General features: G+C 44.2%; 1 protein-coding gene across 10 annotated transcripts in view; it reads left to right on the top strand.

Annotated features, from left to right (window-relative positions):
- TSPAN18 (tetraspanin 18) overlaps positions 1-15,090 on the top strand; it is a 301,343-nt gene that overhangs the window by 272,043 nt on the left and 14,210 nt on the right. For all 10 annotated transcript variants that reach the window (XM_053263590.1, XM_053263511.1, XM_053263561.1 and 7 more), the window contains 3 exons: positions 9,284-9,382; positions 10,748-10,903; positions 13,051-13,134. In XM_053263590.1, the coding sequence (XP_053119565.1) occupies positions 9,284-9,382; positions 10,748-10,903; positions 13,051-13,134 (339 nt within the window). The remainder of the gene's footprint in view (positions 1-9,283; positions 9,383-10,747; positions 10,904-13,050; positions 13,135-15,090) is intronic.

The raw sequence follows: 15,090 nt of genomic DNA, 5'->3' as shown, positions 1-15,090 counted from the left end.
CATGAGAACAATGAGATATTCTGGGATGCCCATTTTCCTAATGCCCACTTATATATACAAGCATGATATGTTTTCCTGTACTGCATCCACTACCCACTGCACAGTACTGCTAAGCAAGTTTCAGCAGACTATACTGGAGAATCAGATGATAGGCTAAAGGTATGTGTATAGAGCTTTCATCAAGTACTCAGTGCACTCATTCAGTACAATTAACAGCTGCTGACCTCAGAACCACAACATTTTCAACTGTGTTCTGATCTTCCACATATCTCCATTCAGGGTTGGACGTGATACTTTACTGCCACAACCAAGCAGCTGTACTGAGTAACCTGAGAAGTATAACCCAGGATCTTTTCAATATTACAGTGGTGGCTGGGGAATAGTTCTTAAATGTCGAGGCCAAGCATTTTCCACAGAACTGCAAGAGATTGTAGGACCATGCCTCTCAGACTGTGAAGTGCTTCACTGACTCTCTTAAATAAATGACTGCCTAAGCAACTGCTTTTGTTGTTTGGGGCAGTTCAGTTAGCATACTCCGCAGTGCTCTTGAAAATACTAGCAGAAAATATAGGCCATATGCTGTCCACACAATTCAGAGTAGCTAGTCACACCACCAGGCAGGCGGATGCGGGGGAAGGCAGGGTTCAATCTACCTTCTCCCAGACAATTGCTCTTTGTGCCTGCGCAAGCCGTGCACACATAAGACCCATGCTGCCTGGAGCAGCATGAATCAACAGAAGGCGGGACTCATTTCCTGGGCTCTGGGTACCCACAAGGCACTGTGTGATGAGTGCAGTGCCTTTGGGGGATTCTCCTATCAGATGGGTGTTCTAGGCACCTGTTTCTGTGTCTCCTCGGGCTCCCGAGGAGACATATGAGCTGGGTTAAGGGAGCACTTGCTCCCTTAACCTCGGCTAAGAGCCAGGCTTAGGAGTGGGATCCCAGCACTCCCGGCTGGGTGCAAGCTCACATGGATCCCAGCGTTCCACACGAGCAGCCTGGCCCAGGCTAGGCTGCTTGTGAGAACAGCCTCAGAGTGTGATATTGCCTTAGGTTGTTTGGTGTCATGATTTATTTGTTGTTGTGGGGGTCTGCATTCTTCCAGATTTCTGACTTGGCACTGAACTACTGATCAAGTTAGAGGAGAACCTTATTGATATTAGGGCATCAGTGGCCTCAGAAAACTTCTTTCTGCTCTCTGTCTGCTATCATGGTAGAAGAAGACAATAGCACAGCCAGCAGCTGTTGCACAATTTGCACAACTGCAAGTGTAGTGTTGGTTTGGAAGTATTCAGTCATATGGTACTTTCCTTTTCTTGAAAGCACACCTCAGAAAAAGGAATTTCCTTAATTTAAACTCTGATCAGTTTGACCAAAAATGAAGAAACTTTGTACTCTATTATCAAGTAAAAATGTAGAAACAGCCCTGACAGTTGCTGATTTTAAGTTGTGAGGTCCTTACTGGCTGGTACTTGAACAAAACCTAAATTTACAATAGTTAGATGTGGTGCCAGTGTTGTAGCATACTTTGAATTTTTATTTATTTGCCATCAATGTGTGTAAACTAAGGCCAACAAAATGCGCATCAACCAGGATGCTTAATTACTCTTTAAATACTGCCCTGCCCTGATATTTCTTTACATGCTCAGTCTTCCCCTCCTATGTACCTTAAATTGCTGTCACAATCTAGAGATAACTAAAAGCAGAAGTGTATTGTAATACAAAGAAAAGACCCTTTGAGTAATCACAAGCTTTTTCTAATCTATTTTTATATTTTCAACTTGGAGTCATGAACCATGTGCCATATTATACCATGGCCACATTGTAGGGTTGTTTCAGTGGCATGCCCTCGCAGTGTTCTGCTGTAGTAAAGGGCTGTAGCTATAGCAATAATATCCTGGAATTTTGTGGCTGATTAAACCAGGTTGAGGTGAAATGTCTAATTTAGGAGGGTCTGCCCCTAATTAGCAGCCTCAGTATCCCTGTGTCATGTAAACAATTTTCTTGGATTGGTGTCAGGTACATGTTGTTGCTAAATGAATGAAACGGATGAGTAAATATGCTATGAGAGAAAAATGGTTGGAGTGGTTGTGAGGCTGTAATGAAATATGCTTTTGTCCACTCTTACTGAGGCAAGTGGCAGCCAGAGCTTGAAAGATGAGGTTATTAGTTGTGCTGAAGTAATAGAGGAGGTTAAAATATTATTCTTATAAGTTGCAAAATGCTTTCTCTTGAATACTACACTATTCTATGTAGATGCTGCCTTCTCACATTTTTAATAGCTTCTTGGCTTGCAAAGGTAGTGTTATGGCTAATGCTCTTCTCCACATAGCCTGTCATCCTCTGAGACAGAAGTAATTGATAAGACACTTTAGTGCCTGCCTTATGATGCAGCACAACTTTATCTTGCACAATATCTTGCATCCAGAGCTCTCTCAGCACTATACGGGGTTAAATAATATAGTTGGAGTTAAATAATTAATAGCAAAGGGAAAAGAAAAAATTAAGAATGAACAACATGGAAGAAAAGAGATGTTTTCTGCTGAGGTTTGATATGAGATGGATAGCTGGTGAACCAGAGAGGCGAGGATACGGTTTCAAGTGACTGGAGTTGTAGAAGAGAAAATCCTTCCTTTGAATACAGGGGGGATGTGTTGTGGGACTAGGAGTGGAGAAAGTCCGGGTGGGGGGAAGAGTCCACTACAGACAATTGCTGACAGTCTAGTTGGAGCCGTGAAAGGCAGTGTTAAAAGCAAAGAGGTTTTCAAAGTAAGAGAATTGATATTCCTTGTATCTGAATAAAATGAAAAATGGATGCTGAGGCAGAACTGTGCTTGCTGAATTACCACTTATTTCCCTCTGGCTCATATTGTGGTGTCAGAGGTGGCAATGCCCAGAGGCAGGACATAGCATATTGCCAGTACAGGACCAGATGTAGCCTCAGGCCTGTGGGCCAGTTGGAAGGCAGAAGCCGCTGGCTATTTCAGTAACTCCTGCCTGCCAAATGCCCTCTTTATTGCAGTGGCATCACCCATCCAGATTTCAGTGCAAGGTTAGCTGGCTGTTACATGAGACCAAGTAGCCACCTCAGGTTGGCCAAGGCTGGAGGGTGTTTTTCAAAAAAAATACCTTACTCTGCACTGTACCACTGGTGATGTTTTGTTTTAAGCTTAGTAGACCATGCTTGTCGATAGTCCAGCCCCCTGGCAGGCACAGAGGCCTTAATGTAGAAACTTTGTTGATGTGCATTCAGAGGCACTAATCAGATGGAAAGGGGATTTCTATGGTGGAGCTTCTAAGAGGGACCAAAGTCGGCTGGGAATGGCTGGTAATCCTTAGAGCATTGCCTGCTTCGCCAACTAGAAGTCATGGTACCGGGGTTGGGGTTGGGGGGTCAGATGAAACCTCCCTTGTTGCAGCTTGCTGTGATGAGGAGGAGCCTGAAATAGTATGCTGACTCGGATATATTCACTTGAGAAAAGGGGTTGGCAGGAGCCTGTCAAAGAAGCTGCCTCAACCCTAGAGTTGTGCCCACACTATAGCTGAATTTATCGTGTTGCATATCTCTAGTTATGGCCCAAGTTTAACCCACTTTCTCTTGGGCCGTGTGGGCACAATTCTCTCTAGCAAGTTGTCATGTTTTTCTTTAGAAGGGAGAGATGCATAACTTAAGCTCATCCTCATCCAGGAGCAGCTGGAGGCTTATTTGCATCAAGAGTTTTGGAACTGCCGTATTCGACCAGCTCACATTAGTCTTTTATTAGGACGAACAGCACCATGAAAGTGATAGATGCTTATACAGTTCTTAAAGGTAAAGTTGTGCCGTCGAGTCAGTGTTTTGACTCCTGATGCCCACAGAGCCCTGTGGTTTTCTTTGGTAGAATATAGAAGGGGTTTACCATTGACATCTCCCGCACATTATGAGATGATGCCTTTCAGCATCTTCCTATATCACTGCTACCCAATATAGGTTTTTCCCATAGTCTGGGAAACATATCAGCGGGGATTCGAACTGACAACCTCTTGCTCCCTAGGCAACTTACTTCCCCTCTGCGCTGTTAGGTGGCTTATCCAGTTCTTAGGAGACGGCAAAAAGTACAAGTTGTAGCTACAGAAGCATCTGTTCCTCCTAGCTCAGATCAAGCTAGCTCTTGGTGGGAGAAACCTCTCTCCCCATGTAGGTGATCCATAACTGTGCCATCTCCTGTCTTATAGAAAGCTAGTAATAGCTACATTGCAGCAAGATGCCTTCTACCATCACACAGCTGCACTGATGGAGGGAAGCTTATTGCTGTGTAAGAAGTGTAGGCACAGAGACAACTTTTAAAGCCTAGAACTTCGAACTCTTTAAGATCTGTTTTGAGAGGGTGATTCCAAGACATGGAGTGGGAGCTAGAGAAGCCTAGCAATTTGAATGTTTGGTGCCTTCCAGTTCAATGGAAACAAAAGAGGCTCCAGGAGGAAAATATGGACTACAGCATGCAAATAATCTACCCCAGACTCTAGGTTCCCTTCTTCAGCAATTAGATCCTGCAGTTTGTTTGAGGTTGGAATCCCTAGTCTGAGTTTTGCTACTATGTGCCTCTGGTTGTCCAAATGTCAAGGAAGACATTTCATTCTCTTTAAAAGCAGTTGCATCTCTATGATAGGAAAATATCATGAATAAAATACAGTACATCAGTATTCAAAACCTCCAGTATTTAATTTGTATTAGGACTGGCCAAAGCTCTGCATTTCCCTCCTCATAGGAACATAGGAAGCTGCCATATGCTGAGTCAGACCATTGGTCTATCTAGCTCAGTATTGTCTTCACAGACTGGCAGCGGCTTCTCCAAGGTTGTAGGCAGGAATCTCTTTCAGCCCTATCTTGGAGAAGCCAGGGAGGGAACTTGGAACCTTCTGCTCTTCCCAGAGCGGCTCCATCCCCTGAGGGGAATATCTTACAGGGCTCACACTTCTAGTCTCCTATTTATATGCAACCAGGGCAGACCCTGCTTAGCTAAGGGGACAAGTCATGCTTGCTACCACAAGACCAGCTCTCCTCTCCATAGACTTCTCCATAGTCTCGTTGAGATTTAGCAATGTACAAATAATCCCCTCCCCCTTTTTTAAATGTCCAAGCCCCTTTCATGGGGGCTTCAGCTGCTGAGTTTCACTGGCAGGCAGCTGGGTTTTGGCAAGTGCAGTGAGGGAGGCCTCTATTTCTCTGCCCTCCTCCTCCTCCTCTTCCTCCTCTGCTCCTCTCACTCCCTCATACTTGGGAAGTTTCTGTGCAGCATACCAAGCGCAAGAAGGGAGAGAGGGAGGAAACCTCTCCCCCTGCCATAACCACAGCCAGAGCCAGGTAAGTCAGCAAAAGGGGCCCATGCCCCCAGTAGTTCTTCTCCAGCTCACAGGCACACTTTTTGAGCATGCCAAATTTGTATACGGAAACAGGTAAATGTGGAGTTTGTGATGCCACTGCAGAATACTACATCTGTTGAGCCAGGTAGCTTGTGCATCGGAGATACAGCACCAAAGAGACCTCCATAGCCCAAACCATGCTTGGTCAGTAGTACACTCTGGCTGATCTTAGCTTGCTTTATTTTATTGATTTCTTTTTAAGCTGAAAGTGAACTGTGTAGCTAAGTTGTTAACTCCTCCCCCCCTTAACATTCAGATGTTTGTAACAAAATAAAATGTTAGACCAGTGAAATGCAATAGGTTATTTTTCTGTTAAATAAGCACAGTCCCTGCACTGGGCTTTGTTTTAGGTCAAATCTCATAAAACTCACACATACAAACCTCAACATTTCCTTTGGGATCATGCCTGTCAAAATAAAGGTTTCACTTTATATTCAAATGACTCTTTTGTTCCAGAACTGGTCAAAGGAAGAGCCAATTGGGACTATTACCAACTGTAATATTAGTTTCAAAGTCTGCATTTAGGAAACAGACAAGCATCAATAAAATGTCTGAGCGGCTGTCTCCGCAGGATGGGAACCAGGCGGGTAAATTATGCAAAAGAAGGGAAGGGAAACACAATGCTTGAGCATATGTGGGAGCACCTCCTAACCTGGAGGTCCCTGAAGGTTCTGCTTTATTTCCCCAAGGAACATCCTCATCCTGTCTGACTAATAAGCATTTCCATTTAAAGGTAACACAGCCTTTTCAGGCTGAAGTTGCTCAAGGTGTAGCTTTAATAAGCCCTCTGCAAAAAGGCTTTTTGTGGACCTGTGAGGTCCATTCACGCTACAGAAATAGCATGCTGTGTTTTTGAAAGAGAGTTAAAATGTGTTGTGCTATTATGCAGTACTTCTGATATGAATGAGAGGGATCTGGAAGGCTTGTTCTGGCAGTTGCTGCAGAGAGTACACTTATGGGAACTACTGATGGGCAAACTCAGCTGAATTCAGACTCGGTATTTTCTCAACAAGCATTCAGAAAAAGTTGCTTGTTTTCTGAAAGGTCAGCACACATGCACACCCTGCAACACACACTTTGGAACAGCAGAGGCTTTTAGATTGAATGGGGGAACCACAACTATGTAAAACATTCAAGAGACAAGAGAACTAATTGACCTAAATAGAGATGATACTTGCCAAACAAAATGCTCCTTGGTCCAATGGTTTGGCACTCACAGAAGGACTTATTGCACTTGCCATACTCTGCAAACTGGCACTGTGGCTAGTGGAAGAAGACCCATCAGAATACATATGGGAACATAGGAAGCTGCCATTCACACGGTCACCAAAAAGCGGGCTAAGGGAGCCTAGCCTGCTTTTTGGCGAGCATGAGAACCACTGGGCTCACAGGCGAGCCCAGTGTCCTCAAAGTGGGTAACCTGCTTAACTAGCCCTCCCTTTGGTTAGTGGAATGAGTGCTCTGCTAACCCTGTCTTTTCGATAGTGTGTTGCCGCAGCTTAGCTCCACATGGCAGCAACACACAAGGAGACCCCCGCCAGGAGGCTGAATCAAGCCTCTTGGCCCTGAGGGTTTCACTCGCGTGGGACATCATGGAACTTCCGGGGACCATGCGGTCACCAATCCCCACAGCCCCCGCCAGCTACGTGACAGAGCTGGCAGTCATGTGGGTGACCAATCTGGCTACCCAGGGCTACAGCCTGGATTGTCTGCAGGGAGAGCGGGCCAAACCCACTCTCCCTACAGAACCCCCTCCGGCGAGTCTCACCGATCGTGAGACTCACCTCACTGAGTCAGGCCATTGGTCTATCTCGCTCAGTATTGTCTTCACAGACTGGCAGCGGCTTCTCCAAGGTTGCAGGCAGGAATCTCTCTCAGCCCTATCTTGGAGAAGCCAGGGAGGGAACTTGGATCCTTCTGCTTTTCCCAGAGCGGCTCCATCCCCTGAGGGGAATATCTTACAAGGCTCACATGTGGTCTCCCTTTCATATGCAACCAGGGCAGACCCTGCTTAGCTAAGGGAACAAGTCATGCTTGCTACCACAAGACCAGCTCTCCTCTCACATATTATGTGAGGAGTTCCTCATTTGGACATATAGGGGCTTGTGCAAGAGGTTGCAAATGTTGCAGTAGCACACCTACTAGTCTGGAGCAGGTTGTGGTCCCCCATCCAGTCTAAAAGCCTCTCCTGTTCCAAAGTGTGTTTGCTGCTGGGTCTGCGTGTGTGTGTGTGCTGAACTTTCAGAATTTCTTTGCGCAATGACCACATTGTGTCCTTAAGCTAACACAACAGCATTTACGCAAGAGCAAGACTAGATACTACCCAATGTATAGATATTTCATCAAGTTCCATTTTATATTTATATGCAACTGACATTCACAATATAGAGTTAATAGGTAGTTGCTTGTGTCATTCAGTGCGACACATAAGCTTGGTAAAAGAATCACTGTTAATCTTAACTCTGGAGATGCAATGCAATAAATATATGGTATCAGGTTTTATTAAGTAGTGGTTTTGTTTTTTGCTCTTTAAAACACAGGGAGGGAGAGAAGGTGATTTATAATTCTGTAGCTGCCTTTCCATGTTCCCGCATTTAATCCAAGCAAGCAACACTTTTTAAAATTAGGTTGGAATTAGATCCCTTGCTATTTATCTATCTATTTATATCTAATAGGCAAAGTGATTTTTGTGTGTTAGACATGAAATGTATGAGAGTACCAACTCCTTTAGAATCTGAACCTCTCCAATGAAGTCAACAGAGAGTATCAACAGAGTCCACTGGGTGCTCCCTTAATCTTTTAATTGTTTAATACTTGGGATCTTGGGGAAAATTCAAGACTTGGAAGGTTCCAAGGGGGAAATTGCCTTACATATCATGATCTAGAAGGATCTTCTTTTTTGTGGTGATATGTGAAAATTCATCAGAGGGTTTAAACAGAGAGGTGCAGAGTCCATAATAATCTATTTATCCAAAGATACCTTAAATATCTTTAAGGTATTTAAGGGGCATAACTATAATAGGGCAAGGGGAGACAGTTGTCTGGGGGCCCACTGCTTTGGGGTCCCCCCAGAGGCAAGTCACATGACTTACTCCCCCAGCCGTGCACCCGCCCAGGCTTCCTTCAGTTGTATTCACCGCCCGAAATTGATGTGAGTGTTAAGACCTGGAGCTACCAGAACAGCATGTCTTTCACTAGTGCCATTAAATGACTTGCATCATCCACAACTTACAAAACCTTTAAAAAAATAATTTAGGATGATGTTCTATTGTGGCACATAGGGGTGTGTGTGTGTGTGTGTGTGTGTGTGTGTGTGTGTGTGTGTGTAAACACTATGCTTTTTGTTACCACTATTCAGCCTTGTTTAAGATTTCTTTACTTCATGAGCTGAGCTTCGGGGGGGGGGGCATTTTAAAATCTTGTCTCTGGGCCCACTCCAACCTTGCTACGCCCCTTATTAAATTCTTACAGTGGAGTTCTCTGAACTGAAAAGCAATTTTGCTGCTGCTCAGCTGCTGCTACTGCTACTACTACTACTAGTAGTAGTAGTAGTATTACAGCCTAATCCATTACGGTGGTGAGAGTCTCCTGGAATTTTCTCCCTAAAGCTATTTTAGAGAGGGATTGTGTGTAGTACACTTCAAGGATATGCCAAGTGCCACTGCCTTTTTTTCCTAATTCAGCTATGAAGGATATAAAATGTCAAAATAGTTAATCAGGGAGTGCCTGACTCAACAAATGTTAGATTATCTTGTAAGATTAATCTATCAAGTGCTAATAGTGTTGGCAGTATATAAACACTGCTTGCCATCATGTGTCTGTGTGTTGGATAGGAAGTGCTGACTGGAATCCTTTAGCTTTTGGTTTCATTCTGTTATAGTTGACCCGAGAGTTCTTTACCAAGGAGCTGAAGAAGCATTATCAGCGGAACAATGAGTCCGATGTCTTCTCTTCCACCTGGAACTCAGTCATGATCACAGTGAGTATTAGCATCTCTAGATGACAGTTTGCCTTGTGCAGTCATGTAAAGAGAAGTATTTACCCAACATGACTTTATAAGGCAACAGAGATCGGAGTAGAAAACAAAATATTCCATGGAGTCCAACAGATTATACCATGGAGTCCAACCTGGCTGAAACCCATTTAGTATCTGAGCTAATCATTTCAGGACAACTTGCTACTGGAAACAGCCAGCATATCATTGACCGTTTCTATAAAACTTTCCATGTCTGAAGGCAGTGGTGGCTGCTAAGGGTGGCACTTTTAAAGGTGCAAGTGGCACCTTTAAAAGTAAATTAGAAGGTGCTTACCAGCAGTACCACCACACCTACATGCTGCCTCAAGCAGCGATGCTCCACCTGGCATCCTGTGCAGTGTTAGTGGTATGGTTCCAGCACTCACCTGGCCTTGGTGCATGTGCAGAGGCCATTTATATGATCATATATGTTATATTAAACATAAGGTTTGGTTGCTGGGGCACAATCAGGTTCAAAACTGCAACATGCAAAAATGCTTCCTCACTGCACCATGGTCCTATTAAAAATTGTTTCCCCAAAGTTGCTATTAGCCCTAGAAAGGAAGCTTTCATTGGCATCAGGAGATCTAGGCTTTATTCCTAGTTCTGCTGCAGGCTTGATGGTTGAGGCCAAGTAAATCACTTTGGATTTTATCCGAAAGACTAATGAAGACAATCAAATATTTCTCATTATGTTTTAATCTAGGCATTGTCTCCCCCCCCCACACACACACACACTTACCCTGGAAATTGATCCATTTTAATAGGAGTTACCTTCAATTTTTATTATTGAAACACATCTTCAATAAGGACCTATATTCAGGGCTTTGTATACTCTGTGCCAAGATAACCCCAATATTGTACCCAAAAAGCTAAATTATGTGATCTATATAAATTATGCTAATTAGACATATTTGTGAATGACTGCTTATTTTGTGTAATTATTTTGTTTCCTAATCATGGCAAGGAGCTATATAGTGAACTAAACCCAGCCCTCTTAGCTCCAGGGAGTTTACTGAACCCCTTTTCAACTTTAGGAGTTTTTCAGCTTTAGGAGCCTGCTGAAATTCCTGCTGAGTTTCAAGCTGACCTACACAGCTAGAAAAACTAAAAACACATTTATTTTTTAAAAGGATGCAGAATTTTACAGTAATACCAAATTGTGTGATCTGTGTCCATTTGCAGAATGCACGTAGCTGCTACAGCAATTCTGATTGCCTAGTTGGTTCCCATAGATCTTCTTGCCCTCCTTTTAAACATTTCTCTCTGTTGCCTCCTATACTGCAATAAAACAGTGTTAACCATGTGGTTGCCTTTCATATATGCTAGTTTGGCTGCTGTGGTGTCAATGGTCCAGATGATTTTGAATCTGCCCCTCATTTCCAACAAGTTCCTGAAGCATGTTGCCAACGGAATCCCCAGTCTCGCAAAGGAGCATTTGTCAATGAGGAAGACTGTCTCATGGGAAAGGACATGTACCAACAGGTATGAAATCTGAATAAGACTTCACAGTATAATTTAACCCTTACTGGCTGTCATGGGATATTTCTGTACCCCTAGAAGTGCAAAACATTAATTAATTGTTGGTTCTTAATTCTAAAATTTTATCCATTTAGGACATCGTCAGAGACAAACTAGTAAACAACTTGCAAAGTGCAAGTCATTACCATAAGTGGTTTTGCCTCCATGATAAAAAAAACTGCTGTGGTACAAACGTACCCCTGAGTTAATTGATGATCCGTCAACAGTAAATACTTCTGTGTACCTCTCTGTTATGGTTGTCAAGGCTGGCCAATGTGGGATACAGAGTTACCCCATTAAAAAAAAACAACATTTGCATTTTCATCATATCTGGTGAAAATTAAACTGATGGCAAGTTCACATGCTTCTGCCTTGGAGGGCCTTATTTTATAAACGCATTTATGTACCTAAACTAATACAGAATTTGTCCCATCCCTTCTCTAGACCTTCTGTCTTTCCATATTTTATTGTTGTTAATGTTTTCTTTGGATTACCCTGCACTGGTTTATGAGACAAAATGTTCAGCATTCTTTGTGATGTTTGTTCTCTCAGCAATCCTGCAACACAATTCATTGTTGCTAGCATTTTTCAGATAGAAAATTGAGACTGAGAGAATGGAGACTTGTCCAAGGCCATCCAAGAGGTCCATAGGACAGGAAAGAATTAACCTAAGGTTCAAGTCAATATTATGGCTCTTGCAAATGCAAACCATGCATGAATGCAACATTTTGCTTTTCTCACAATAGGTGAAAATATAATTGGAGGCAAGGCTACTCTTACTCCTGGCCTCCTCGGGTGCCCTTAGGGTGGGAAAGTGACTTAGAAATGTATATACAGGGAAACCTCATTATACACAGATTTGGTATCCGCAGAGGTCAGGTAGAAGACACCCGACTTCAATATACACTGGGGGAGGGGGGAAAACACACACATTGACCTCATGTATCCATGGGTTGTGGGGTGGCTGGAAATGACCACAGAGGTCATTTCTGGCCACCATTTTGTTCATCAGAGCCACAAAATGGCTAGTAGTTGCTAGAAGGGAAAGTTCCTTCCTAATGCCATGTTGGTACAAGATCCTGCTGCTCTGGGCCACCACAAGAAAAGGAAGAAAGGAGGACTGATGAGTGAGTAATCATGTGGGCAGATGTGGCTGTGAGTGTGTGAAGCAAAGCTCTTTTGGAGTGAGCTGCCAGGAATTATGGAGGGAAATGACAGTGAGCTGGTTGGTGCAGTTGGGCAAGCCACCAAACTAGGGTGAATTGGTGAAGAGAGGCCATTGGATTGAGGGTTTATATTTGGCTGTAATTTCAGTATTTTATGATGAGTGGCAAGATTTCTAGACTGTCTTGATATTAAATACTAGATCCATAAGCAAATTGTAGTCGAAGTTTGAAAGGGATAGATTTTTCTATGTCAGAGAGACTACTTGAAAAACAATATTCTTTCAAATGTGGGGAATGTCATGAAATTCACATGAAAGCAGTGTCATAAAAATGCCTCCTCATGTGAAAATGAATCTGTGTAGTCTTGCCTCAGAAATGCATCTGTGAATTGACCGTGACTTGTTCCAGTTTGATTCTGCTTGTTCTAGAACTCAAGAACTGTGACGTCTTCTGAGCTGGATTGAAAATGAAATAAAATAAACCCTCTAAGCCCTCTTCCTTTGTGGTGTTTGTTGTAGCAGTGTTTGTCCACCCATTTCTCCCATCCATCCATCCATCCATCCTATAAAGACTCTAGTACTATTCCTGCCTGCCAAGGGCATAGCTCGGAGACAGGGGGCCTGTGTGAGGGAGATAATGAAGAAAATAGAGAAGGGTTTAACTGGGGGGCTCCTCAGGAGCTGGGGGCCCAGGTTCTTTGAACCCATCCACTCAATTATAGCTACACCCGTGCTGCCTGCCTTGCCATAGCTTCTGGATTCTTGCTTAGCTGTTCAACTCTGTATCCCTATGCTGCCAACGGTGAACTTTTTAATCGGTTCTACTTCTTAAAGGCATGGTTGACTAGGCCTCTGTCACTTGTGGTCTTCCTAAGTCATGGGTGGGGTGGGGAAGCCCTAAAACACTTTGAATTAAAGATTGTTTCACCACAGTTTTTCTTTCTAGGGTTGCTACACTGTGATACTGAACTCCTTTGAGACGTATGTGTACCTTGCAGGAGCTCTTGCCATTGGTGTATTAGCTATCGAGGTAAAGTATGAGTTGGTATGCTAATTACATATATTGAAGAAGCGCAGTTGCCTTTGGTAGGTCCCCACACATGCTGCTGTCTGAATTTTTATACATTATCCACAGAAGTTGCAAAGTATTTATATCTGGATGAGGGGGAGAACAATCCTGCAGTGCCCTCTGCTGTTAGGTGTGACATAAGCAATAAATGCATCAGACTGCGAGTGAAGTTGATTTGACATTATGAAATCCGAGCAGATGGTTTTCTTTTAAAATATGTGTTCATTTTGAAAATTAAATGTTCAGTAACTAGGGTAGAGTCTGTTTGAATTTTTGTTTCCAATATTAACTGATACCATATTGTACGAGAGTGTCCACCTAGATTATCAAATACTGAACAGATTCCAAGTATAACCAATTGAATTGCTTTTGTCAAAGGATAAAAGGTGCAGAGGCTAAAGTGAAAGAAAGACACAGCTGAGTCAGATAATACATAAGTATACTCTGAGTAGAGCAGGGTGAGAAATTGGGGTATTCTAGGAAACAAAGGCACAGATAAAGTGAGGTGAAGAGGTGTGGTGCTTTAAGCATAGAGCTACATGCTTGAAGCTGACCTTGGTGTAACAAGGAGGCAGTGGCTACCACAATATCTAACAGAACGGTCCTGTTGCAGAAGCAGCATGACTGTATTTATCCCCATTCGTGACAATGGGGATAAATATGGTGATGCCGATTCCCCAGTTGCCGGGTTCTAAAAGTGTTCGGGCTTATCTTGCAGCATCACTGCAGTCCCACACAAAGCCTTGCGGCTCTGTTAGAATGCACGTTGTGGCAGCTAAGATATGGAACCAAGAGAGATTATATCAAGGAGGGGTTGATTTCAGTCAAATTTCTCACTGATACTTTTTCACATATTTCTTAAATAATGGTGCAAATCTGATATAAAGTGTGTTAAACTCGATAAGAGCATTTGCAACATCTAGGCAGTTATACTTTGTGTAATTTTTTAGATAACTTGATTTTTACTTATTTAGGAAGCAGCACATATCTGTGTTTTAATGTAATACCTTTACTCATTGCCTGTATAAAGCTGCAGGTCCACATTATTATTCAGACACTTTCATATCTTCATCCACAGCATTTTATCCAATCAGCAAGATTTGTAATTAGGGATGGGCCCGGACCGGTTCGGAGGACATTTAAAAAGCCTCCAGACTGGTCCGGACCTGGGCGGTCCGGTTCGGGTGGGGGGGTATCTTTAAGAGCCGCGGGAGGGTTTACTTACCCCTCCCGCCTCTTTCCTGATCAGCGCCCGTAATTCTACGAGTAATTGGGGCAGCAGGACACCAGCCGACGTCACCGCCCCCACGTGACTGGATTATGGGCCAAATCGGCCCAAACTACTGCTGCAGCCGACGACGACTACCCACCCAGCCGCCCAACATAAGGCCCGATTTCGGGCCAAAGAAGCCACCCCCACACGGCCGGATCACGGGCCAAATCGGCCCAAACTACAGCCATGGCCGCTGCCGCCAACCACCCACCCAAGTCCCAACCCCAACAAGGCCCACGTCAGTCGGGCCGATCAGGGCCCTACAACTCAAAGGAGAGGAGCTCGCAAACAGAGTTCCTCTCTCTGCAAAGTCTCGGGCCAAACTGGGCCTTTGGGCACAAAGGACGCCTGGGAGTTTTGAAGAGCAATGTCGGGAAAGGGGCGGCAGGGAGGTGTTTGCGAGGCCGCCCCTTTCCCTTCAAGTTGTAGGGCCCTGATCGGCCCGACTGACGCGGGCCTTGTTGGGGTTGGGACTCGGGTGGCTGGGTGGGCGGTCGGCGGCGGCCGCGGCTGTAGTTCGGGCCGATTTGGCCCGTGATCTGGCCGTGTGGGGGTGGCTTCTTTGGCCCAAAATCGGGCCTTGTGTTGGGCGGCTGGGTGGGTGGTCAGTGGCGGCGGCGGCAGTGGTTTGGGCCGATTTGGCC

This window comes from Hemicordylus capensis, chromosome 1 (assembly GCF_027244095.1).
Source record: "Hemicordylus capensis ecotype Gifberg chromosome 1, rHemCap1.1.pri, whole genome shotgun sequence".
Taxonomy (NCBI): domain Eukaryota; kingdom Metazoa; phylum Chordata; class Lepidosauria; order Squamata; family Cordylidae; genus Hemicordylus; species Hemicordylus capensis.
The sequence above is the reverse complement of the archived record's forward strand: the minus strand, read 5'-3'. Positions and strand labels throughout refer to the sequence as shown.